Below are 25,020 nucleotides of genomic sequence, written 5' to 3' on the forward strand. Positions count from 1 at the left end.
CGGGGAGCACGTGAAGGAATCTATGTGGCTGCATGTGCATGGATGATGGGAATGTCGCCGGGACTACATGGCGACCTACAAGGTCGCCTAGGCTGCATGGCGACCTCTCTATTCGTATAGGACTGCATGGCGACCTCGCATGGCGACCTCTCCCCATTGGCTCGTATGGCTCGTATGTCACCCCGTATGTCGCCTGGATTGCATGGCGTCCTACAAGATCGCCTGGATTGCATGGCGTCCTATGATCACTGTAGAATTCACCCCATTCCAACAATTAATCTGGGATGTGCACCATATCGTGAAAAAAAAATTCGAGAACATTATCTCGTGAATTCACCCGATATTAGTTGCTATTATACTGATGTGATTGTTAGTTTTACTAAAGTAACACTATTAGCTTATTATCAATTTTGCTAATGTGATAGTCAATATAATAAATAAATTTAATTATTTTTTAAGTTTGACGAGGGTTTTTTAATTATTAACTAAAAAATGATGAAAATATAAAATTATTTTTAAATAATTAAAATAATAAATATTTATAAAATAATTGGAAAAAATAAAATCTATAAAGAATTAAAATATACTAAAAAGCCCGTTAAAGTATTAAATGGGATTTAAAATTCTTTACCGATAAAGTATTTTTTGTTTACCGATATAGTATCTATCAGTGTTGGTTACAAATTCTATTTGATTTACTTTATAAATTTAAATATATATTTGATTGGAAAAAATAAATACATAATTAATTTTTTTTGGAATAGTTTTGGGATATTTTGGATTACAAGCCAAAAAGAAACTAAAAAGTCTGTCGAAAATTCTTGTGTAAATACGAAACGTTAGAAAATGAGCACTGGATCGGGCTACGAATGGGACAGTGTTATTTATTTTAATTTTTTTGAATAGTATAAAGTGATTAATGAGGTGGTATTTGTTTATAATTTTTTTAATATATTAAAAATACACTCTGCAAATACAATTACTTGAACTCATGATTTCTTGGGAGAATAACATTCATTTTTACCACTTGAGATCATTTAATGAGTTCGGATTAAATTAAATTCAAATTAAAATAATTATATTTATTAAATAATATTTGTCAAAGTGATACAGACTAAACAAGTATACCTTACTCATCAAATATAAATATTATCCACCATCCCTATAATGAGCTTTTATCATATTGGATTTAAATTAATTAATCAATAAATCAAATATTAATAATCAATATAAAAACAAAAATTCAAGTAACATAAAACTATATTAAATGGTGGCAAATACATTTATTTAATCAAGAAGTTAAAGAGAGACGTTGGAGAGTATGAATACAGGGAATCAAATATTATTACTTTAAGGCATGTACTATGTAAATAAATATTATTTATCTATGAATAATTTCATCATGCTGCTTCATGAATCATGGCACTGAATATCCAATCAGTTTTGGTCGGTGGGAAATTAATTTAGGGCTCTTATCTTGTATTGTATCCATATTCTGTAAGAGTAATTACGATAGATTAATAGGGACCAACCAAAGCTGCTTCGTTGAGCTGTCTAAAATCTAAAATGTCTTTGGATTTTGTTGACATGGTGATCGAGGTAGGTGTATCTATTAGTAATACATGGTGGAGAACAAAGACACGACTTTAGTTTTCTTCCTTGGGCCATGATTAAGGGATTTTTAGAGCAAGAGAGGCTAGATTCCTGGAGTTTGTCCATCATTTTCATCTTACTACTATGAATATTATCTCTTTTAAAAACTGTCTCAATATACATGCTTTACTGTTTGATTTGGTTGATATTATTTTATCGATTCTCTTTCATTCTATACAATCTTCTTAGATAATCCCAATTTTGACTATATATATATATATATATATATATATATATATATATATATATATATATATATATATATATAAGATCCTATTACACAATGTAAAACTTTTTTAGTTTTACAATTTATGAACGTTGGATAAGTGAAAATAGATGATTACGATTAACAGTAGGAAATGAGAAGATATTCACTGGAAAAATAAACAAGGAGTCAATATCAACCATCTATTTTCACTCATCCAACGGTCTTAAATCTGTATAAAAATAAAGAGTAACAAGATCATATCCCATATATATATATTAGTTTTTTATTAATCTAAAATAAATACAATATAATATTTATTTAAAAATAACTAACGTTCACCCCTCTAAAATTATTAATCTATTTTGCATGTATCGCTTTCTTATTATTTCCTCTAGTCAAAAGGGTGTTCAGTATGTTTACTGCCAATTATAAAGTTGGCAAAGCATGTGTATGTTTCATCAAGTTACGAGGTCAAGGCATTCAACATCATATCATATAAATCTCTAAACAACATACGATCAATAAATATAAAAAACCCTATTTTCAAGAGTTCCAAGGTCAGTTAATGATGCACGAACGCTTGTGATACGATATATATGCTAGCTAGCTGCTGCTCCTGCCCCGCGGTTTGCCTGGTTGGCAAAGGGATGGATAATAAAAAATATATATAATGTATACTGCAGGAGGAGGCGAGGGTGGAGGGGGATAACGGCGGAGAAAGCACATGCAGAAGAGGTCTAGAAAATTCTTTCATGAAAAGGGCAACTCTTGCCTCATGTGTGGGGGATTATTTGTTAAAAGTACTTTTTTTTTAAAATTAATATATTAATCCATTTATATGGGGAAAGGAAATGGTCCACTGTCAATAGTTTATTATAGGCAAATGGGAGATTTTTTTTTAAATAAGAATAAAGACCATTACAATAGAATATTAATTGCGAACAAAAGCAGGACCATGAAGATCACGAGTAAGATGAGATATGATCTTCAGAGGGCCTTCCAAATATACGTATGATTGAGATTGACCATCAATATTGATAGTAGATTTGACAAGGAAATCAACTGCATCATTGACTTCACGACCAAGGAGAAGAAAGTCAAGCATCTATGGTTTTGAAACAAGGCTTGCAATAGAATGAACAAGTGATATGGGGTTGGAATTAGCCGTTGGAGAAGACACTAGTTTAAAAGCTTCTGCACAGTCCGTTTGGCATTGAAGACGCTCAATTCCATGGGACCACGTTAGTTGAAGTCCTTAAAAAATGCCCCAGAGTTCAGCTTGCAAGGGAGACGAAATCCCGACCGATTTATTAAATCCAACAATCTAATCTCCATCATTATTTCGAATGAGATCACCTGCCGAACCAAGATAATAAATATTATGAACCACACCGTCAGTGTTGAGGGTGCACCAACCAGCAGGCCCAGGTCGCCATTGGACTAGCTCAGGACATGAAAAGATAACATCGATCGAAAGAGAAGGCGTTGCTGTGATGAAATATTGGGACCAATTCTTACTTTGACAGCATCAATTTAAATATGTGTTTAGTACGTATACGCGTTTAAGTTATAAAATTAGAGATATTCTTTTTCAAGTTCGAATTTTACATTTTAAAACGCTGGAAATGTTATTTTTGAAGGCAAAGGTAATGACATATTAAAAAACGTTTAATATATTTTCTCATATTTTTAGGGAAATGGCTTAGTGATGGCGGTGGATCATGTTTGATATATTTTACAACTATAGCAACATATTAAAAAATATTTAACCAAAAAAGAAAAAGTCAAAGAACATGTATCGCGTAGTACCGTATGTACATTATGATTTTGCACGCATCAACCAACTGGAAATCCCCGATGTGAAGACAATGACAAGCATGTTTCGAAGACCACTGCATGCTTTTACGGGGGGTTCACAAAACGTGTTCGTACAAACACGCTAAGAATCTGTTATTAAATAAATTAACGAAAACAATTTTAACCTACCGTTGTATGTATTTAATTAATTATGTAAAAATAAAATTACCATCAAATTAGATCATTCGATCTCATCTTTCTTAAAAATATAATATTTTACTAATTTAAACTTTACTTATTTGCATGCCACAAGCGATTGTTCCTCTCTACACGTGATCTCTATTCGTAAGAATAAAGTACATTTTATGATTAATCTTTCATTTTTTTTGAAAAATATTCTTGTCAATATTTTATTAATTCAAAATTTAAATTTCTATTCATCATATGTGATTATAGTATAATATTTGTTTAGAATTTTTTTAATTAATTGACAATATAGACACGGATGCAACTGTTGGAACTCGGGACATCAAAACCTTTAAATAGAACAACATTCCCATTCATCACATAATAATTTCAATATTAACAGGAAAACCACGTTAATAATGAAAGTTGAAACTTGTATAGACTTATACACTCATATTGTATTAAAATATAAAACAATAAATATAAAATATGGAGCCATCGATAGTTAAATCTATCTATATTGACATGCGTCATGTTTTTATTCGATTAGTATCTTCCAAGAAGATTCATGTCCGCTTATAGAGATGCAAAAATATACATACAAACCCTTTTTTAATCTATAAAATTCACAGAGCTTGCCTCATGGAGATAACAAACACAGAGTCTGTTACTTCTGTATAATATTCATAGTCTGAGAAAGTTATTCCACACATTTTAACAGCGTGTCCGCCGTAGCAATTGAAGCCACCAGAGTCGCAAAACAGTCGTAATCAACCACTACTCCATCTTAAGTTCTCTATATTTGGATTGCTATAAATATGCAATCTAAATGCGAATCTCATTCTGTTGAATTCATGCACTTGATCTCAACCCATGATCATACACGAACTGAAAGCATATTCTTCGTGTTTGGTTTTCGTTATTAATTTGTTGTTTATTAAAAACATGATCTTGGCAAAAATCTTAATTCTTACATGCTGGAATATACCTGCATGTTTATTACAAAACAAAGCACACATGTGATTAAATGAATCTAATTAGCCATTACGAAGTTGATTAACTTGCAACGGAAAATGTTAAGTAAATAATTGCATTGACTAATGACCAATCAGTCTATCATTAACTGAGTGATTAAATCATAAAATGCTAGATTAGGTCAATGATGAAAATCTTCAAAAGTCGAAGAATGAATAGATTATGTTTTTGAATACATCAGTTGAGGAGGGGACCATCTTTCAGATCTTTTCAAAGCTTATATTTTGTCCCAACTTTCTTTGCAAATCAGAATCTTAATCTTGTGTAAATTGGAATCTTTGTCAGGTTATCAGAATATAACTACTCTTAGATACCTCTCAACATAATTATGTCGTGATAAATATGCGCATTCTTCATGATAATGTAGATACTGTTTTAATTAACGTACTTTTCATTTATATTATTCATTTTTTAGAAACACAGGGATTTGATTGGTCATATGGGGGAAGTGGAGACTTGCTAATGGAAACTCAAATCCCAATGATTTAAAGTGTAAAATACACACCAAGTCACTCAATTTTGAGTTTAATTAAAAACAATATACTTTTTCCTCCAAAAGTCATATTTTAGTTACTCAATTAAAATATTATATTACTTTTTTGGTTAATAACAGTTTAAGAGTAGGTCCAATTGTGTTGTACTCTTTTCCTCTATTTAGGATCAAGGAGGTTTTTAACGAGACTCACAATTTGAGATTTAATGTTGTTATTTTTAAATGAATAAAATCAAATTTACCAAGCAAAAAAAATAACAGTTTAAGAGTAACTTGTTGATGCTTTATGATAGAATATAGTTACCCAACTATCTTTGATCTGATGGACTTATTTAATTTGACAATATGGCAAAAAAGGATTAAATTGACAAAAAATTAAATAAGAAAGGTTAATTTTGTTGAATTATTTTAAATTAGAACCACATCGATAGGATATATAAGTTTTAGAGACTAAAATGTATATCATATCAGGCTACATTAGATGTATGTTTCAATTTTAATAGCCAATGACATGCTTGTAATAATATTTTAATTGAGTGACTATATTATAACTTTTAGATGAAAAAATGGTTCGTTTATAATCTAACTAATATTTAAGTGGCTTGGAGTAGATTTTACCCTAATTTGAATCAAGAGAGTAATTAATTAGTAAAAAACTTCAATCATTTGGGAATTAAAAGCTAAAATGGGCACCTACCTTCCTACATCAACCACCATATTTGGTATGGATCTCATTGAGATAGAGATGAGGAAAGATTTGACAAGTTGACAGAAGCTGAACAGTTGTCACTTGAGTTAAATAAAACTATCTGCAAAAGGTGACCTTTAATTTTGCCTTACACTATACTAATACAATCAATCATTGATAAAGACCTTTTTTTTTTGTATATTCCGAAAGAAACCAGGCAAGTTGTTATTGGATCCCATATATAAATGCAAGTCATTGACAATGGTTTTCATCCATCAGTCTCCAATAATCTCTCTTCTATCCCTTGTTTCTTTAGTACAGCAAAAAAGGGGTTAGAAAATGGCTATTGAGATTGAGAAACCCAGTGTTGGACTATCCAAGGTTGCAGTTTCTGATACTCATGGAGAAGACTCTCCATATTTTGCCGGCTGGAAAGCTTATGATGAAAACCCTTACAATGAATCAAGCAACCCATCGGGAGTTATACAGATGGGACTGGCTGAAAATCAAGTAAGTGTAATGTCCCAGCAGGGCAAAACAAGTTGAAGCAATATGTACAATTTGCATGTAACAGTGTTCTTATTATATTACTTGTTCTTCGTGCAGGTTTCATTTGATTTGTTGGAGAAATACTTGGAAGAGCATTCCGAAGCATCAAGCTGGGGCAAAGGAGCCCCTGGTTTCAGAGAAAATGCTTTGTTCCAAGACTACCATGGATTGAAATCTTTCCGACAGGCTATGGCGAATTTCATGGGGCAAATTAGAGGAGGAAGAGCCAAATTTGACCCTGATAGAATCGTTCTAACTGCTGGTGCAACCGCAGCTAATGAGCTTTTAACATTCATTTTAGCAGATCCTGGCGATGCTTTGCTGGTTCCAACTCCATACTATCCAGGGTAAGAATAAGTTCAGATTATAAATTCCAAGCTCCAAGCTCCATTAATTTGTAAATTAACGGTGCTAATTTGGAACACTTTTTGTTTTTTCGTTCAGATTCGATAGAGATCTGAGGTGGAGAACCGGTGTGAAAATAGTTCCGATCCATTGCGATAGCTCAAACAATTTCCAAGTTACACCAGAAGCCATGGAAACTGCATATCAATGTGCAGAATCCATGAACTTGAAAGTTCGAGGAATACTGATAACAAACCCTTCGAACCCTTTAGGTGCAACTATCCAAAGATCCGTCCTTGAACAGATTCTCGATTTCGCCGTAAACAAAAACATACACCTTGTCTCGGACGAAATCTACTCTGGGTCGACATTCTCATCATCCGAGTTCATCAGCATTGCTGAAATCCTCGAAAATCGTTCATATAGAGATTCCGAGAGAGTCCACATCGTCTACAGTCTTTCGAAAGATCTCGGCCTTCCCGGTTTTCGAGTCGGAACAATATATTCTTACAACGACAAGGTTGTCTGCACCGCCAGGAGGATGTCGAGCTTCACTTTGATTTCGTCTCAAACACAGCATCTCTTGGCTTGCATGTTGTCCAACAAGGAGTTCAGCGAGAACTACATAAAGACGAATCGAGAGAGGTTAACCAAGAGATACGATATGATCATCAAAGGGTTGAAAAATGCCGGGATCGAGTGCTTAAAAGGCAATGCTGGGTTGTTTTGCTGGATGAATCTGAGTCCATTGTTGGAAGAACCAACCAGAGAAAGCGAGTTGGAGCTTTGGAAGACCATCTTGAACGAAGTGAGACTAAACATATCGCCTGGATCTTCGTGCCATTGCTCTGGACCTGGGTGGTTCAGGGTCTGTTTTGCAAACATAAGCGAGCAGACACTTGAAATTGCACTTGAAAGAATACATAAATTCATGGAACAAAGAAGAAGAAACTAAATTTGGTGAAAATATATGTTCATTATTATCCATAATGACCAGTTTTGGTGGGGTTTTTTTTTTCTTCAACTTTTAATACCCATTTTGATTCTTTGGACGACATAATGCCCTTGGTTTTGGTCCATTAAAATGTAAAGCATATTAAAATCGATTTTGATTCATATTCTAGTTTAGGTGGAAGTGTCCTACTTGTTTTCTTGCTTATGGTGAAGCAAGTTCCCTTGAAATGCTTCCATTTGTTCAATATGGAAGTACTTTGTGATATTTGTATTATCTTTCTCACCTAAACTTTGTTATGAATTAGTTAAATACTATTTGCCTTTTTTTATTACTACTTTTTATATTACATTTGATTTTTTTAATATTATCAGTATTTTAACTATTGATCTATTAATTCGGATTAATTTTAAAAAAAATACATTATAAGAATAATTTTTTAATCTATTTGTTTATATTTACAATATAAAAAATTCATAATTTTCATTTTAAAAGTTCAGTATATATTAAATCAATTTATAATCATATATTATTTAATTAAAAAGAATTGCGTTTGACGTTGCTTTTCTGAATCCAAATATAATTTAGACACAATCAAGCTTTTCTATCTAAAAACTGAAAGTTTACTCAACAAATTGGATACCAAGTACCAACCAACGGAATCATATGATTATATGCCAACAGTCCCACGACTTTTTTTTTTTGGTAGTAAATTTAGTTTGTAAAAAATTCGATTCTAACGATTCTAAATATTCAAGCAAAAATGTTATATTAAATAGGCTGAATTAATCATAATCGAACAATTTAATTCTAATTAAATCAAATTTAAAGTTATTACGATGAGGTTAATATGCAAGCAATAAAAAATATTTACATTAATTAAAATTATAAAGAATTTTTGGACTTAAAAAATTAGATTGAATAGCATTTTGAAGAAAGAAACTATGAATTTAAAATCAAATCTAATCGAGCAAAAATAAAATAAAGAAATCGAAAGGTCAAATACTTTCCTTGTAGTTCACACTATTCAATGAAAAATGGAATATAATATAATTTTTCTATACGATGTTTTCAAAACTAATTAATATATACTACTTTATTAATTAAATTAATTAATCCATCAAATTAACTAAAGTGTTGATTCAACGAGAAATCTATTTCACATTAATTCTATCAAGTAAAAACCATAAGTATATAATAACGCCATAATTGAATTTTGAAAAAGGGATAAACCATGCATGTTGCCTCGCGTGTGGAAATTTGTTGGTGAGAACTTGAACAATTTCCTATCTCAAAAGTCAACCAATCACCTACGGCTGATTGTATCGTGGCGGTTGAGATCAAGCCGCGCGGATCGCAAGTCAATCTTGGGCACAAGATTAAAATGTCATAGAAGCGCCAACATCCAATTTGAAACATTCTTTTTCTTAATTCTATCAATCTAAATTTTTTTTTACTTCACGGATTGTTTTTTTAAATTGTATCAGTTTAATTTTTTAATTTCTTAAATTATATTAATAGTATTCTTTGACATGATAATTAATTGCACTGACATAATAATTTATGTATTGAAATTATGCATGGAGTTCACTGTCATGATTTCAATTTAATGATTCAGTCTCTCATTCGTTGTCATTCCACTTTAAAGTGAATTCTTTTTCCTCCGACAGGGTTTAAGAAGATTTTTTAACGAAATCCTTTGGGTGGTTACTTTATAATTTTTTCAATACAAAGTACCATTTTACAAAAAAAATTTATATATATATATATGACATGTCAAGATAGTGACATTATAACCCACACATGATCAATGAAGTGATAGACATCGATAGATGTTCAGCTTAATTATGGTGTGTAAATGTCAATCATAAAATTTAATTTTTCTTCGATTGGTTATTTATTTTATTGATTATATACATCTCATGCAAAAAATATGTGTTATTAACATATATGTACTTACTCTCAAAAATATTTTTAGATTCGACAATGATAATAAAAAAAACTTAATCAGGTGAATTTAAAGACATAATGAATCTTTTAATAAAAAAATTGAAAGTTTGTTTAATCTTTAAATAAAAATTTAAAAATATAAAAAACATATATTGAAACTATCAAAAAGTAAAAATTATTGAAATTAAGCATATATTAAAAATAATTTAAAAATATAAAATTTTAAATTATTAAAATTTTAAAATATGTATAATGTATTAATTTTTTTTTATAAATGTATTAAAAAAAATTAAACATATGTATTACGGTCCCTATAAATTTTCAATGAAAATATGTTCATAAAATAGGATTAAAATTTTATAAGTGTAGTGATTGAATGATTGTTTAAGTATGTTGAACTATATTTTGATATAATAATTTATGATAAAATGTTTTTGGACTTGAATTGAATTCATTCAAAGTTTTCAAAATTTTCAAAAATAATTTTTTCATATATTTTTCTGGACTTGAATTGAATTGAATTAAATTCATTTAACTTGAAATTGAGCACAAAATATTTTTCTGGACAAGCAGTACCGTTACTGTTCTTATAGTATCGATATCTCATGAACAGTACCGATATTGTTCATATGGTATCGATACCAAAGGTAAGGAAAATATCGATATTCACTAGATAGTATCGATACTACCATCTTTTCTCAAATTCCATAATACAAAAAATGGTATCGATACCCAAAGGGGTATCAATACTACTTTACATAGTAGTATCGATACCATAGGCTTAATATCGATACTGTCAGGCCCAACGACTAGTTAACGGCTAGTTTCATTTCAAAATATAAAGGAAGTACCGATACTCCCCATAGGAGTATTGATACCTTCTGTTCTGGGTAGTTTTGTTTTGTAGAGAAAAACATCTACAACGGCTCTAAAAGACTCTCAACGGTTAGAAACGACCACAACCTCATTCCAACATATAAATACAAGTTCAAGACGCTTGAAGAAGGGTTAGAACATCTATCCAAGCAATCAAACACAAGAGAAGAGTTTTTCATTCCTATTTTACTTTCTCTTGTAAATATTTTGTTATTATGAGATTTAAATTATTTTAAATACCTTATCTTTTAGAGGTTTTATTTGTTTACATCTTTTTCCTTGTAAATGAGTTTTGGTTCTAGCAAAGCCTGTTAAAAGTTAGAGAGTTGTGTAAATGTTATCTCTTTGTCATTGAAAAAGAAAGAACAAATTAGTGAATTTGTTATAAAATCTTTAGTGAGAAGCTAATGTAGTGGAGGTAGACTTAGTTGAGAAGTAGAACCACTATAAATCGTTGTGCCAATTTTTCTATCTTTTATTCTCCTTACTCCCTAAACAAGGTTTTGTCAATTTATCCCCTTATGCAATTTTCCATTGATTAAATTGAGTTTCGAAAATTCTAACAAAGTATAATTTAGTGACTTTTAATGTATTTTATTTTATTTATGTTTTAAAATTTTGATGATCAAATAATCATTAAAATATAATTTAATGATATCTGATTTATTTATAATATTTAATTTTATATTTATATAATTTATCTTTTATCGATGACAATAATATTTATCATATCTTTTAATTTTAAAAATCTTAATTAAAATTTTAACTTATGTTTAATAAATAATATATATATATATATATATATATATATATATATATATATATATATATAGTTTTAGTACTCAATCAATTTAGTAATATTAACTCTGTGATGGGTTTTATGATAATAGAAATGGAGGTGTAAATGCTTATGATAAAAGAAATAATTTCATGGAAATTGTAAAATGGACGTTGTAAGCCTTTTTTTTTAACAAGTATTGTTCATATATTATTCAAGAAGTCGAGTTGTAACCATTATCATCTATCTTTTTCTCTAACTTAAGTTTTCTTTTAATATTTTTGTCTCCTCTTCTTGTTTATTTTTTATTTTTGTTTAACCATTGGCGACATCAATCTTAATATTAATTGTTAACCACCGATAATTATTATTTTTCTTGTTCTTCTTTCATACTATATTATTTGTTTTTTTAGTTTTTTTTTTTAATTTTTAAATAAAAATCTGTCTTATTGACATTTTTTTTGCTATTGTATCACTTTTTCCTCTACTCAAGTGATATGTTCCTTATAACTTTTAGTACGTTTTTTGTATACTTATGTGGTCGTGTTAGTGCTCGCACAAAGATCCTTACTACATTTATTTTCTAATCGGTTTGTCTATTGTCATACATTGTCATATCTCCTCTTTAATAAAATATTGTTTGTCGATATAATCAAAATTGTGTAGTGAAGTAGCATGTCAAATTGTTTGTTTCACTCACCACTCCTTTATCATTTCATAAAGAATCTCGCTCGACAAAGACAGTTTTATAAATATTATTGGATTCTTTTGATATTTGCCGATATAATATTTTTAATTTTATGTATGAGTTTTTCGGTGATTATTTTCTCATTTTTCTTTATATATTTGAGTGTATTGTAATTTTGATTCATTTTATTATTTTTTTTGAATGAAATTCAGTTGTCAAAAAGTTACAATTTTTATGAGGAAATCTCAATGAATCTCCCACTCAGCACACAACTGCTAATTCATCCTATCAATTTTATCTATACAACAACTATGCAAACTTGTACTAACAATCTCCTCTATACATTTAACAATATCATCGACTGAATGAGTATTCTCCCTAAACTGTCTGCAGTTTTGTTCTTCTCAAATGCAATATAAAAATCAATCCAAGCAAGTTTAAGGATACAAACAATCACAAATTTTCCCCTCAAACCGTCCACTGCAAGGTTTCATCCCACACAACGACCTTTACTGCAAGCCTGCAGAACCTTATCCAAATTCTACAAGAATAAGTGGTTTATAGTCTTCATGACAACATCTCATAAACTACACATTCGAGCCATAATAATTCTCATTCAAACAAGTCTATCATTAGTTGGCAAACTATCCAAAATGACTATCCAAACAATTTTGAAATGTTTAGGAACACGTAAAGGAAACCAAACGAGTCTTTGCCATTCCACTTTAATCTTCTTTTTTCCAATTTTTTTCTCAGGTTCAACTACTACTAAATAAAGGCTATACAAACTCCAAATAAATTCCCTACTTCAGCTATGAACTTCAACAACTTCGTAGGGGGTGTTTATTGGACTAATTCAATCACAGATCAAACCGAATAATCATTAATTGATTTTTTAACTATTAACCGAACTAATTTTTTTAAAATATTTTAACCGATTCAAATTAAGTTCGGTTAATTTCGTTGGTTAACCTGATTAATCGAAATTTATAAATAATATATAAGTAATATATATAATATATTTAAAATTTAATATTTTCGGTTAATTCGATTAAAACCAAAGTTTAAACACCCCTAAAACTAAATATATATAATATATTAAATATTTAATAATTTTGATTAGTTAATTAATTTTGAACCAAATTAACCGTTAACTAAAATTTTAAAAAACCATTAACCGTTAATCAATCGAATTCAAAATTAAGCAACTAATTAATTAAAATATAAAAAATCATTAACCGTTAATCAATCGAATCTAAAATTAATCAACCGATTAATCAAAATAAATTTCAATTCAATCGAATAATTTCGCTTTAACCAAATTATAAACACCCTGCAACTTCCTAAGGTTCAACAACATGCCAATAATCCTCATAAAAATCAACCAAATGAGGCTGACGTTGTAAGCCTTGAAAAGTAATAAATGCTTTGAAATTATAAATGACCCTTTTAATTTACATAAAATAAAATCAAACCGCATATAAACCCCGAAAGGGTATCCTCTGATCGTGCAAATCGCTTTATCGGTCTCTCGAGATAAGCGGTGGGAGAAGCCAAGATCAGTCTCCTCACGTCTTTGACGTCAACCGATATCTTTTACTGTGCTATAATCAAAGATAAAATTCACTTCTTTTGTGTAGATCTACAGTGTATTTGATTTCTAAATCTTTCGCAATTCTCTTTATATACTCAGATCTATTCATCGCTATGTTGATTGGATTTAACGTTAATTTTTAGGGTTTTGATTAGCTGATTCTATGTTCTTTCTGCTTTTGAAATTTGTACAAGGCATTTTCTAGGAAAACATTTTTTTCGAAGGACTTATTTTATGTTTTATATACGGTGTAGATCCTGATGGCGTCAAAACTGCTGCAGTTGCAATCTAAGGCCTCTGAAACGTCCAAGCTTGTAGCCAAGCACGGAAGTTCTTACTACAAGCAGTTGTTGGAGCAGAACAAACAATACATTCAGGAGCCACCAACAGTTGAGAAGTGCAACGAGTTGTCTAAGCAGCTCTTTTACACTAGCCTTGCTAGGTATTCTTACTTGCCTTTTAAGTTTCTAGAAATGATTACAATGTTCCATTTAGTACATGAATTTTCTTTTTTCCTTCGTTGCCACAATGTATCAGTGTATTGTGCTTACCTTGCGAGTTAGTTAATTTGCCTGCACAAAATTGGGTTCTGAAATGTATGTTAAACATGTTTATTTATTGCGCCTACATTAATCATATACAAGTGAGACGTTGACTTATATTGTGTGTTCAGATGTTATATACTATATTTCTTCGGCGTGAACCAAGTGAATTTTTGTTTCTGATAGAAGTGGTAACATATGAAATTTTATATGGAATTTCAGTTGTGAAACCGAGAGCATGCAGAGGTAATGTCTTTGGTGATGTAATTTTAAGTTGTCCACATGAAATGAAACTATTGTGGTTATCATTAGAGAGTTGGATATATCAGTAGTGGTAGAAATCATTATTACTCCATGAACGGAGAAACCATTTTCTGGAGAATTCCTTGAAAAAATAGTATAGTTTTGTTACTTTTCTATATCAGTATATGGCTCATATTTGGGAGTTCCCTAGTTTCATCTACGGGACAGAGATCAAATGGAAGCTGTCTCACAACAAAATTACAAGACTGCATTTTCTTTAACATTCTTGTGATTTCTGTGACTGCTTATGACATGTTGTGAGCTTCTAAACAGAAAAATAAAAGGACAAAACAATGTGGTTGGGTTGCTTATGATTTTGTGTGTTACAAAGAATCAATGATTATACTCCTTATATTGCAATTTCGTTGTTCTGTGCTGTACCATTAGAAACAAATATTAGTTTACTCAGTGGAGACAGTAATACTTGCTAAAACCAGAATCACAAGGACATATCTTAATAACTCTTTTTTATGCAATTTGTGTAGTATACCTGGTCGTACTGAGTTATTCTGGAAGGAGCTTGATTATGTGAAGAATCTGTGGAGGAACAGGAAAGAACTGAAGATTGAAGATGCTGGTATTGCAGCTTTGTTTGGACTGGAGTGCTTTGGATGGTTCTGTGCAGGTGAGATTGTGGGAAGGGGTTTTACCTTCACTGGCTACTATGTCTAAGTGAATGGATGGTATTTCACGGAGTTGGATGTGAATGCCTTTATCACTGTTCACAGAGTTGGATTGTGGCCAACCCCTTGGTGAGTATTATTTTTTTTTTTTGTTTTCATGAAAATTTTGAGCTGAGAAATCAGAGGTTAAAGAGATAGCCTAATAATTTTTATACTTGAAATGGCTTAGGTTGATAAGCCTTGCTGTTCCCTTGTTATCTTCTCAGAATTAACTGTATCCAAGATTGATGGTAATTGTGCAAATTACTCAAACTTTTATCTCGCTCATCATCCATTCTGTTTCTGTCCCTATCATTAATAATCCCTAGTTGGAGGGCATTGGTTCATGGTTTGCCAGCAGTGACCCTGATTAGTATTTCTTGATTTGTTTGTTACACTTATAGATGTGCTAGCTTAAGTGCCATGTATACTTGGAATTAGTTCTAATACCAGAATTGATTGATATTGTGGTCACCTCCAGTGTAGAAACTGGAATACTTGTAGATGTACTATATTAAGATTTTTGATCCAATTTGAGGTTGAAACTGCTCCTCAAACTTCTGTTGCAATATGCTGCCTAAAGTACAGTGATAGCTCGTGGTAAGAAAGCCTTGTACATCCAGAATATTGTGCAATTTTTTTTTGAGATACCTCGGTATCCAATGAGCACATTAGAAGGGGCTAAGTTTCTCCTCATTTATGCCATTTAATTTACTATTTAAAATGGTAATTGAACCACAAATAAAGTGATGAAATACTTGTGTCAATTGTAAGATGTGCGATAACAGTCTTGAGTTCGATCATTGTATAGGTTTTAATGGCTTATGTCATATGCACATAATTGGATTATTAAATTTACTATTTAAAAGGTTGGAGTTTACAAACTCATCCCATAAGTTTGGTTCTCTTTATGTCATTTGTTTGGATGATTAAATTTGTTGATTTAAAATTAAAATTATGATAAAATTGATTGGGTGTATATAATAAAGATCAAAAGTGATTTGATCGATGGTAATTTGATAGTAATTTAATAATTGAATTGGTTAATTTGAAAAATAGAATTTGAGAGTAAAAATAAAAGTGATTTCATAATTTTATTTATATGGGTATGTTTTTATATAAATATATAGTGAATATAAGATTGTATTTGTTTAAAGATTTTCAAGACTTTGACAATGAATATTTATATCTTTGCATATGCGATATTCGAATTTAGGATCTTAATATATAATAATAAATTTCTTAACTACTGAGATCGTTCTGTTCGTGGTGTGTTGTATTTTTTAAATGTTTATAATATTGGTATTTTGATGAATTTGGACATAGTTATCCTTCATTTGATCAAAAAGCTGTCTGAAACCGGTAGCTGACATTCGAACTAATTGATTGAGGGCAATAATTGGGGTTAGGGGGTTAGCGCAACTACCAACTGCGTGAACCTGACCTAATATCACCAATTAGTTTAGCATTATTACGTGGAACTTTAGCCTTTAAGTTTAAATTGATAAATACATTGCGTAACAATAAAGCCAGCTCCTAAAATTTCATCATAAACGTTTCTAAAATTTTATACAGAGCATATTAATACATTAGTGTCACCTCTCTTAATCGAGTATTTTGAATTTGTAGCTTCAAGAAAAAAAAACATTTTGAATTTGAGTAGCTTAGTATTAAAAAAGTGTTTGAGAACTATTTTCAAATTGATAAAGTCGAGAATTATCGTTGCGTAATCTCAAGACTGGTTTAAGAATAAACTGAAACTCCAATTATACAAATATATGATACAAGTATATTGAAATTTATATAAAATTATTAGCATCTAATGACAAAATAATAGGATAAAACGTTTTGATTTATAGTATTAAACTTTAATTTTAGTTTTAACGTAAATTTTAGGTTGGAGAATTGTAAATCACGTAATGACGTGACATTTCTTTATAAATTTTAATTTGTGTATTAGTTTTATTTTTAGATTTTAAAATACTTCATGTTTAGATATTAAATTTTGGTTTACATATTATTTTAGTCCATGTAGATAATCATCAACTCTTTCGATCGTCGCCGGTTAATCGTTTCTATCTTCAATCATCATTTGCGACGATATTAATATTAGAATGTTCATATTTCATTCATAATAACTGGCGTGCTTTTACTGACCTTAATTATTCAGGAACTGCCCCATTGATTTGAAGGAAGCAATATCAAGTGCCATATTTGCATCTGCAAGGTGTGAAGAAATACCAGAACTCAAGGATGTTTCCAAACATTTAACGGCAAAATATGGAAAAGAATTTACTTCTTCTGCACTTGAACTGCGTCCTAATTCTGGTGTTGGTCGCATGGTGAGTTAGAGTTAGCATGGAACATCTATTATTGACTAAAATGTCGTTGAAAAGTACTCAAACTTTCATAGTATTATCTACCATAACGAAAATTATATAGCCCTAACAAAATCTTTTTGTTTCCTCTAGTTGGTTGAAAAACTGTCTGCTAATGCACCTGATGGCCCAACTAAACTCAAAATTTTGACTGCAATTGCTGAGGAACATAAGATCAACTGGAATCCTGAATCATTTGGAGCGAAAGAATCAAATATTTATGATGACATGCTGGTAAGACTAGTAGAATATTTGATTATGAAGTGGTTAATTGATTTTCTCGATTACTAATTCTCTCCCCATATGAATTTGCTTCTGCAGAATGGACCAAATACTTCTATGGAGGCCACCAAAATTTCGGCAGATCATCCAATTATCCAAGCTTCACCCGGTCGTGAGCAGAGACCTCAAGGTGTTCAACTTCCTAATAATGATAAAGAGCCACCTCATGTTCAAGATTCAAAACACATTGGAAAAAGTGACGCACCAACAAGTTTCTATAAGCACAACTCAAAATCATCTCTTCAGCCTAATGATTTTGATTATTCAAATACTAGTACCAACAATTCGATATCCTCTGGAACTTATCCACCAAATTCAAGACCTCATGGTATGCTAATTATCAGATTTAAACTTGCTGTCGATCTTCTTCCAGTATTTTTTAATCATTCATTGTATGTTAATTGTTGGTAAATATTTGGGTACTTTGTTTTTCAGGAATTGAGAATCAAGGGATGGAAGTTAGGAATTCATATTCTGGGAATAAGAGACCTTCCTCAATACCAAGGCAACATTGGCAAATGGAATTTAAAGATGCTACTGCTGCTGCTCAGGCAGCTGCAGAATCTGCAGAGTGAGCAAGCATGGCTGCCCGAGCTTCTGCCGAACTTTCAAGCCGTGGAAATATCTCACAACAGCATTCAATGGAATCACACATGTCGTCTCCTCATAGTATGAAAGATGAGGATCTACAAAAGTATACTCACTCATCATCTCAAAATGAACATTGTGCCAGATATCCGGTTAATAATTCCCATCATGGAAGGAATTCTGGGCTTATAAACACAGTAACGTTGCAAGGAGCAGTGATAAGTCCACTGACAGTTCCTTCAAGTCGACTGCATCTTCCTTCATTGAAAAAGCATCAGTGAATAACGAAACTGCAGATGCTTATTCTCAAATAAACATGCCTGAAGGCAGGCAGATGGAGCATTTTGCTGAACTGAGTATCAATAGAAACTTGGGCAAAAATGGGATGCAATTTGTGAATGAACTGCATGATATTAAGAATCCTCGGAATATTGATCACCATGAAGTCAGGGTTGGAGAACAATCAAGCGATTCCTCTTCTCATTCTCAACCGAACACTTTCACTGATGATCATGATCTTGTCTCTAATTCAAATTGGCAGAAGTCAGAAAATGAAACGAGAGATTTGGATGAAAGCGGGATGCAATTTGAGAATGGACTACCTGATACAAAGACCCGTGATGATCGTGATGTTGTATCAAATTTAAACAGTCAGAAGTCCATAAATTATTCTGATAAGGATTTATTTCTTCCCAATGATAAAGGAAGCCTTCCAAGAAGCACAAAAGAAACAACAGATTCTTTTGACAATGCCTCAGCAGTTTTCGAGGATTACGGATCAGATAATTATGAAAATTTGGTTTGGAGGAAGAGCATAAAGTACATGAAAATAACATGTACTTTTCATCTCCAGGTCAAAGATCACCTACTCATCCATTTACAACTGCAAATTCTTGGAGCGTTCAGCAGAACAACAGTTCACCAGAAAAGTCTACTTCAAAATCACAGATTTTCTCAGAGGAGCGGACTATGCCTGCCTTCTTTGAAAGTTCAACTAGCTTTTCAGTTCCTTCTAACGTGGATGACTTGCCTGCAAATTTTGATGATTATGGTCCTTATTCAGAAAGTGAAGAGGAGGTAGACAAATCTAAGTTTGTCAGGAGTAGCAATTTTAGTATAGGTAGTGGTAAACAGAATACGGATTCCTACAAGCCTGAAAACAGTAGCAGTTTGACTCCACGATTGGCTGAAGGCATTGAAGATACTGAACATTCCAATGAGGCTAGTCTGGAAGAAAGTACGGAATTGAAATTTGGAAACTTGACAAGTGGCCTACGAAATAAGGGTTATAGGTACCCATCGTATTCAAAATTTCCACGAGACAATGTGTTTTCCTATGGAGAAGCAGCCAGTGATACATCAACTGGAATGAAGCAATCATCCTCTCCCACAGCAGCGGAAGCTTCGATTAATTCTGGATCTTACAATCAAGAGCCACACAGTAGGAAAGGGAATGATGAAGTGAGTAGAAAACTGGGCCCGAAAGCATCGGTTAATCAGGTTGACTCTAGTGATGATGGTTCTGAGGAACAACCAAAAGATACTTCTCGTAGCATTGAAGACCATTACAACAGAACTTCAATTTTTGAAGAAAGTAAAAAATCAAGCTCAAGGGGCACTGTCCCATATTTTGATTCTGGGAATAGTGATTCTGATGAAGATCTTCCTAAAGCAAGTTTGAAGGCTCATTCAAACACAAGTTTATCTCGAAGGACAAAGGCCTCTCTTCCATATTCACGTAAAGTTTCAATTACAGAAATACAGTTTCCTCTGAGTCAGCAGTAGTGTTTGACCATGGTGAGAAGAAGAATTTAACCTCAAGGAGTACAGATGCTTATGAAGCACTTCCGAAGAGACAGCCTCAGAAAAAGAACTCAGATAACGGGGAAAGTTCTCAGCATTCTCGGTTGGCACCTCAACCAACTTCAAGGCTGGTTTCAGAGACCAAAGGTTCTTCAGTTGGTGGAACTTTGAAGTCGTCAGAAAAGGAACAACAGTCGTCAGAAAAGGAACAACAGTCTGCCCGTCTGGAAGGGTACAACATTTGGTAGTACCAAAAGTTTGAATGCTAAAACTTCAATAGGAGAGGGATCATCTAATGGGAGTGCTACTCATGTTCATCCAAAGCTTCCCGATTTTGATGCCTTGACCGCACGCTTGAATTCTCTCAGACAGAATCGCTAGTGTACAGATACTTCGTGCATTCTGATATGCTGTGTTCATATTATTGGTGACTATTTTTTATTTGCACAGATTCTTTTTTAAACTTTATAGGGATATTTTACCAACTAGAGTTGAAATATTATTTGTTTATTTTTTTTATTTGAAACTTGCTGTAATGCGATATACGACAGTTCCTTTGGGACTAGAGAATTAAGAGCGCAATAAGTTTCTCAGGCTGAGTATGACAGTGAAACGCCTGTATTAGCAGATTACCAGAGGAGCGCAAACGATGTAAAATTCCAAGGCAATTAAATTTAAAGTTTGCTTTTGTAGTTCAATTACTACGAAAATCAAAACAAATCAAGGCATTAAGCCAAAAATGTTATTATTATAATCATACGGTTTTAAATCATACCAAGTTTAGATAAGATATTGATTGGAAGTTTCAAATATAAAGCAGCGCTCAAAGAACCACCCTTCTCCATTTCACATCAGACAGTGATCAGCAAGATAACCGAATCTAATGAAAATAACCCAGAACCTGCCCACCTACATTCCTTCTAATGGCATCTTCATGATCCAAAACTCCATCTGGAGTTGAAATCACGACATAACCCCACTACATGTCATAAGAACAATAAGCAAGGTGAGTATCAAACCAGAAGAGGTCATCATTCCATGACATGAAGATTCTACTGACATAGCTGGTATGCTTGCATTCTCTAATCCCAAGTACTTTCTACATGAAAATGACGATGAATAATTGAAACACCATACACAAGGATTTTCAACAAACCTGACGTGTTGGAAGTTTAACTGTTTTGTATTTTTCGATATCCTTTGCTTTGATGTCCTGTCTGTAAGTGAGTGCCCGGCAATCGTTTACCCTGCCTTGCAGTTCAACCGTTATCCTCCCCACTTTATGTGGATCATGAATCTCGAAATTCTTAATGTATCCTTTCAAAATGAAAATTACAAATAAGTCAAAGACCCAACAAATATGCAATAGATTCAAAAGTAACAGTTGCCACAAGTCTAAATACACAAGACAACTAGATTTGTAGGCTCTTAGTTCATGAGATTATGACTGCGCTATTGCAACAAAAAGAGCACTATGCCTAATGGTTTTCAATGCTTAGAAAACCCAACACTAAGCTTGATAAAAAGAAAAAGGAACAAACTTTTCATAATTCTTTCTACACCATATTGATAAAATAACCACGCAACTGAAGATAGAAGCATGGATTCTGGTAATCAATCTAAAGTCTAATCACCCATGTTTCAAGCAAATGTGAAAATAAACCATAATAGTGAAGGAAGATGCACCACTTTCGTATTATATCATCAGCTGCAGAATAAAATTCCATTGTCCTTAAAATTTATAACAAAAAGGGATTCATATTCATATATTATGGTTACTTGACCAGTCTAAAAATGAACCAGCGGTTTCCAACATTCAAATTAGCCAAAAAAGTGTATAACCAAATAAGCTTATAGTTCATTGTTAGCTGGGTCACTTCAACCTAACCAATTCTTGAGATTAATCAACAAAATATAAAATAAATCACAAACATATGATTATTACCCTAAATAATCAAAAGCCATAATAAAAAGCAATGTATTAAAGAATTAAGAACAATAAAAAAAATTCTGAAAGCCTCACATATTACAGGCCTTTTACTTGTTGTACAGTTTTCTACAAGGTTAATACCAAGATTTTAGCTGGTAGATTAGGGCCTATTCTCTCCAGAATTATTAACCCTACTCAATCTGCATTTGTGCCTGGTAGAAAAATTGTTGGCAACATATTACTTGCTCATGAACTTGTTAGTAATTATCCCAGGAATGATGGAGTTGCAAGATGTGCTATGAAGATAGACCTCTGGAAAGCTTATGATTCCTTGCACTGGGACGTTATAGAAGAAGTTCTCCTTGGTTTAAATTTTCCTCACCGGTTTATCGACAGGGTTATGAATTGTGTGAGAACTCCTTGGTTTTTGGTTATGGTGAATGGAAGTTCAGAAGGATATTTTCCTGGTAAAAAAGGTCTAAGAGAAGGAGATCCAGTGTCCCCTATGCTCTTTGTCATTGCTATGGAATATTTCTCTATAACTTCATCTAAACTGCCTAGTGAGTTCAAGTTTCACAAGGGGTGTAAAAATCTAAAAATTAGTCACCTATGCTTGGTTAGTGCTCTTAAACACTTAGAGAATGTCTCAGGACTCCAAATCAATAAAACAAAGCGCTCAATTTTCCGTTGCAGTATGCAAAGAGGGCTTAAAGATCAGACCCTTCAGTTTCTAGGGTTCAGGGAAGGTACTCTCCCAGATACTTATCTCGGTGTTCCTTTAATTTCCTCAAGATTAACAAAAGAGATTTGCAAAAAGCTTGTACAGAAGATACAAAACGAATCAGCTCTTGGACAGTGAAGCACCTTTCATAGTTTCATTACAGGAAGAGTTCAACCGATCAACTCTGTGTTGAGAACCATGCAGGTATATTGGTGTTGCGTTTTTATTCTTCCTAAAAGTGTTATTAAAGAGGTGGATAAGATATGCAGAAGTTTCTTGTGGAAGGGTAATACTAATGCTACTGGGAGAGGAGCCGTTGCTGGGGACATTGTATGCACACCTAAGAAAGGTGGGCTTGGTATTAAAGATATCATGAGCTTTTGGGGCTTAACTAAAACACCTGATGCTAACTGGGTATGGAGATATCTCTTTGATTTGAGAAAAAGTCCTTCAAAGGATTATTCAAGTATAAATGGGGGAAAAGGTGATTTCAGCTTTCGGTTTGACTCATGGTTAAATGGGAAGAGCCTATTTGATCTATTTCCTGGGATTAACATTTCTGATATAGATGTCCCTAAAACTACTATTGTGAAAGACCTCTGGAGAGACGACTTCCCGGAGTTCCAAGGAATACACCATATCTAAAAGTGAAGATAACCTCTCCTGGAGTTCCATGAATTCTATTATGTATACTTTACTTCGGTCTGGGAGGTTATTAGAGATGCTAAACCTAAGGAAGGATGGTACAAGCTGTTGTGAGGCAAGCTCAATATTCAGAAACAAAGATTTATCATGTGGCTTGCATGAAAACACAGACTAGCTACCAAAGATAGAATGTTCCATTGGAAAATCAATGCAGACGGCTATTGCAGCTTCTGTACCCCTCATAAAGAAGACTATCTAGCATCTGTTCTTCGAATGCTCTTTTCCTGGAGATGTTTGGAAACAACTCTGATAGAAATGTTTTACCCTGGGGGAGATAATCAGCTAGTTTACATGGAAAGCAATAGTCAGACAGCTCTATTAGAAGAGTAGCTTTTCTTACCACAATTTACTGGTTATGGATGGAAAGAAAAGCTCCTATTTTTCAAAATACTAGCGCTGAAGCAGTTAGATTCATTCAGAGATTTTATAGTGTCAAACTGCGTGTCTTGCTTAATTTCTCTTCTAATTACATAGATGATAATTGGGGAATTTGTTCCTGATGTTCTTTTTGTTGAATTACTACACTGTACGGTTCTTTGATGCAATAAAATACCTTTATTGATAAAAAAAAGAGTTCACCTCGATTTTTCATGATATTTAGAAAGGAAGATATAACGGTGGAGATTGGTCTCAGTTCCACCGTCGCTTTGCCTCTCTTCTCCGCATTCACTATTGACCTCAACGCATCGTTCAGTATCCTCCTACCCATCTCTGTCTCTCCCAACCAGTTCCAGAGCTGAACGGCTAAACCCTCAATATGACGGCCAAAACCTCGTTTCGACTAACGAAAATGTCGTCTTTTCAATCATATATATATATATACACACACACATATATTGACTCGAATCAGCAAATAAAAATTAAGCAAAAAAAGTAGACATGGGGCGTTCCGAGAATTGAACTGGGGACCTCTCGCACCCGAAGCGACTAACATTTATTATGTCATTTTAATTACATATTTTTGAAAACTAATAAAATATTTTTCTTTTGAAACGAATATGCCCACTATACTCCATTTATTTAAATTTGCGATTCGAGAATAAAATTTCTTATTTTTGAACAAATAATTGATATTATTTTACTAACGTACTTAATCCAGATGCCATGAAGACAAACAAAATGAATGAGCTAAAGCTTAATTTCTGACACATAATAACATAGGGCTAGGACCAAGGTGGTAATGGGGTAAAGTGCGGAGTATAATAATCTTTCCAAAAAGAAAAATCTTCACAAACAAAAAATCAGGAAAAAAAATGCCCATATATTTCACGTGGAACCCACGCAATTGGAAGAAAAAAAATCAAAATGCATTAA

General features: G+C 32.4%; 5 protein-coding genes across 8 annotated transcripts; 4 read left to right on the forward strand and 1 right to left on the reverse strand.

Annotated features, from left to right (window-relative positions):
- The first annotated feature begins 6,220 nt into the window (after positions 1-6,220).
- Positions 6,221-7,956, forward strand: LOC120218682 (1-aminocyclopropane-1-carboxylate synthase 7-like). The gene is made up of 3 exons (XM_039215588.1): positions 6,221-6,570; positions 6,667-6,956; positions 7,054-7,956. The coding sequence occupies exons 1-3, from the start codon at positions 6,400-6,402 to the stop codon at positions 7,907-7,909; spliced, it is 1,317 nt and encodes a 438-aa protein (XP_039071519.1). The 5' UTR covers positions 6,221-6,399; the 3' UTR covers positions 7,910-7,956.
- Positions 7,957-13,686: 5,730 nt separating this feature from the next.
- Positions 13,687-15,773, forward strand: LOC120218806. Of its 3 annotated transcripts, none has more exons than XM_039215702.1 (3): positions 13,687-13,817; positions 14,050-14,234; positions 15,123-15,773. In XM_039215702.1, the coding sequence occupies exons 2-3, from the start codon at positions 14,053-14,055 to the stop codon at positions 15,307-15,309; spliced, it is 369 nt and encodes a 122-aa protein (XP_039071633.1). In that variant the 5' UTR covers positions 13,687-13,817; positions 14,050-14,052; the 3' UTR covers positions 15,310-15,773. The 3 variants fall into 3 exon arrangements, with proteins under 3 accessions (XP_039071633.1, XP_039071632.1, XP_039071634.1); XM_039215701.1 differs by having other exon boundaries at positions 13,688-13,814; positions 14,047-14,234; XM_039215703.1 differs by lacking the exon at positions 13,687-13,817 and adding an exon at positions 13,833-13,847 and having other exon boundaries at positions 14,047-14,234.
- A 1,445-nt stretch (positions 15,774-17,218) lies between these two features.
- Positions 17,219-19,654, forward strand: LOC120218914. The gene is made up of 5 exons (XM_039215802.1): positions 17,219-17,223; positions 17,470-17,641; positions 17,771-17,911; positions 17,999-18,287; positions 18,395-19,654. Exons 1-5 carry the CDS (start codon positions 17,219-17,221, stop codon positions 18,532-18,534), a joined length of 747 nt encoding a protein of 248 aa, XP_039071733.1. The 3' UTR covers positions 18,535-19,654.
- On the forward strand, positions 18,541-20,598 carry LOC120218915. The gene is made up of 4 exons (XM_039215803.1): positions 18,541-18,653; positions 18,746-19,346; positions 19,454-20,222; positions 20,312-20,598. Exons 1-4 carry the CDS (start codon positions 18,541-18,543, stop codon positions 20,596-20,598), a joined length of 1,770 nt encoding a protein of 589 aa, XP_039071734.1.
- A 413-nt stretch (positions 20,599-21,011) lies between these two features.
- On the reverse strand, positions 21,012-24,517 carry LOC120218677 (40S ribosomal protein S15a-5-like). Of its 2 annotated transcripts, XM_039215583.1 has the most exons (4): positions 24,286-24,517; positions 21,507-21,667; positions 21,196-21,329; positions 21,012-21,154 (listed from the first exon to the last, which is right to left on the reverse strand). In XM_039215583.1, the coding sequence occupies exons 1-3, from the start codon at positions 24,413-24,415 to the stop codon at positions 21,231-21,233; spliced, it is 390 nt and encodes a 129-aa protein (XP_039071514.1). In that variant the 5' UTR covers positions 24,416-24,517; the 3' UTR covers positions 21,012-21,154; positions 21,196-21,230. The 2 variants fall into 2 exon arrangements, with proteins under 2 accessions (XP_039071514.1, XP_039071513.1); XM_039215582.1 differs by having other exon boundaries at positions 21,029-21,329.
- Positions 24,518-25,020: the final 503 nt, after the last annotated feature.

The sequence above is a fragment of the Hibiscus syriacus genome, unplaced genomic scaffold (genome assembly GCF_006381635.1).
Source record: "Hibiscus syriacus cultivar Baekdansim isolate YM2019G1 unplaced genomic scaffold, ASM638163v2 tig00110201_pilon, whole genome shotgun sequence".
In the NCBI taxonomy this organism is placed as follows: Eukaryota; Viridiplantae; Streptophyta; class Magnoliopsida; order Malvales; family Malvaceae; genus Hibiscus; species Hibiscus syriacus.

Bases quoted from the DNA above. Each gene is read 5' to 3' on its own strand.
- LOC120218914 (XM_039215802.1), top strand. The intron at 17,912-17,998 runs GTAAGACTAGTA...TTGCTTCTGCAG, and splicing joins ATATTTATGATGACATGCTG to AATGGACCAAATACTTCTAT. The intron at 18,288-18,394 runs GTATGCTAATTA...TTTGTTTTTCAG, and splicing joins ACCAAATTCAAGACCTCATG to GAATTGAGAATCAAGGGATG.
- LOC120218682 (XM_039215588.1), top strand. From the start codon at position 6,400: ATGGCTATTGAGATTGAGAAACCCAGTGTTGGACTATCCAAGGTTGCA. The intron at 6,571-6,666 runs GTAAGTGTAATG...TTCTTCGTGCAG, and splicing joins TGGGACTGGCTGAAAATCAA to GTTTCATTTGATTTGTTGGA. The intron at 6,957-7,053 runs GTAAGAATAAGT...TTTTTCGTTCAG, and splicing joins CCAACTCCATACTATCCAGG to ATTCGATAGAGATCTGAGGT.
- LOC120218915 (XM_039215803.1), top strand. From the start codon at position 18,541: ATGGCTGCCCGAGCTTCTGCCGAACTTTCAAGCCGTGGAAATATCTCA. The intron at 18,654-18,745 runs GTATACTCACTC...TTATAAACACAG, and splicing joins AAAGATGAGGATCTACAAAA to TAACGTTGCAAGGAGCAGTG. The intron at 20,223-20,311 runs GTTTGAAGGCTC...ACAGAAATACAG, and splicing joins TGAAGATCTTCCTAAAGCAA to TTTCCTCTGAGTCAGCAGTA.
- LOC120218677 (XM_039215583.1), bottom strand. From the start codon at position 24,415: ATGGGTAGGAGGATACTGAACGATGCGTTGAGGTCAATAGTGAATGCG. The intron at 21,668-24,285 runs GTGAACTCTTTT...TCATTTTGAAAG, and splicing joins AAATATCATGAAAAATCGAG to GATACATTAAGAATTTCGAG. The intron at 21,330-21,506 runs GTTTGTTGAAAA...TATGACATGTAG, and splicing joins TTAAACTTCCAACACGTCAG to TGGGGTTATGTCGTGATTTC.
- LOC120218806 (XM_039215702.1), top strand. From the start codon at position 14,053: ATGGCGTCAAAACTGCTGCAGTTGCAATCTAAGGCCTCTGAAACGTCC. The intron at 14,235-15,122 runs GTATTCTTACTT...CAATTTGTGTAG, and splicing joins TTTTACACTAGCCTTGCTAG to TATACCTGGTCGTACTGAGT.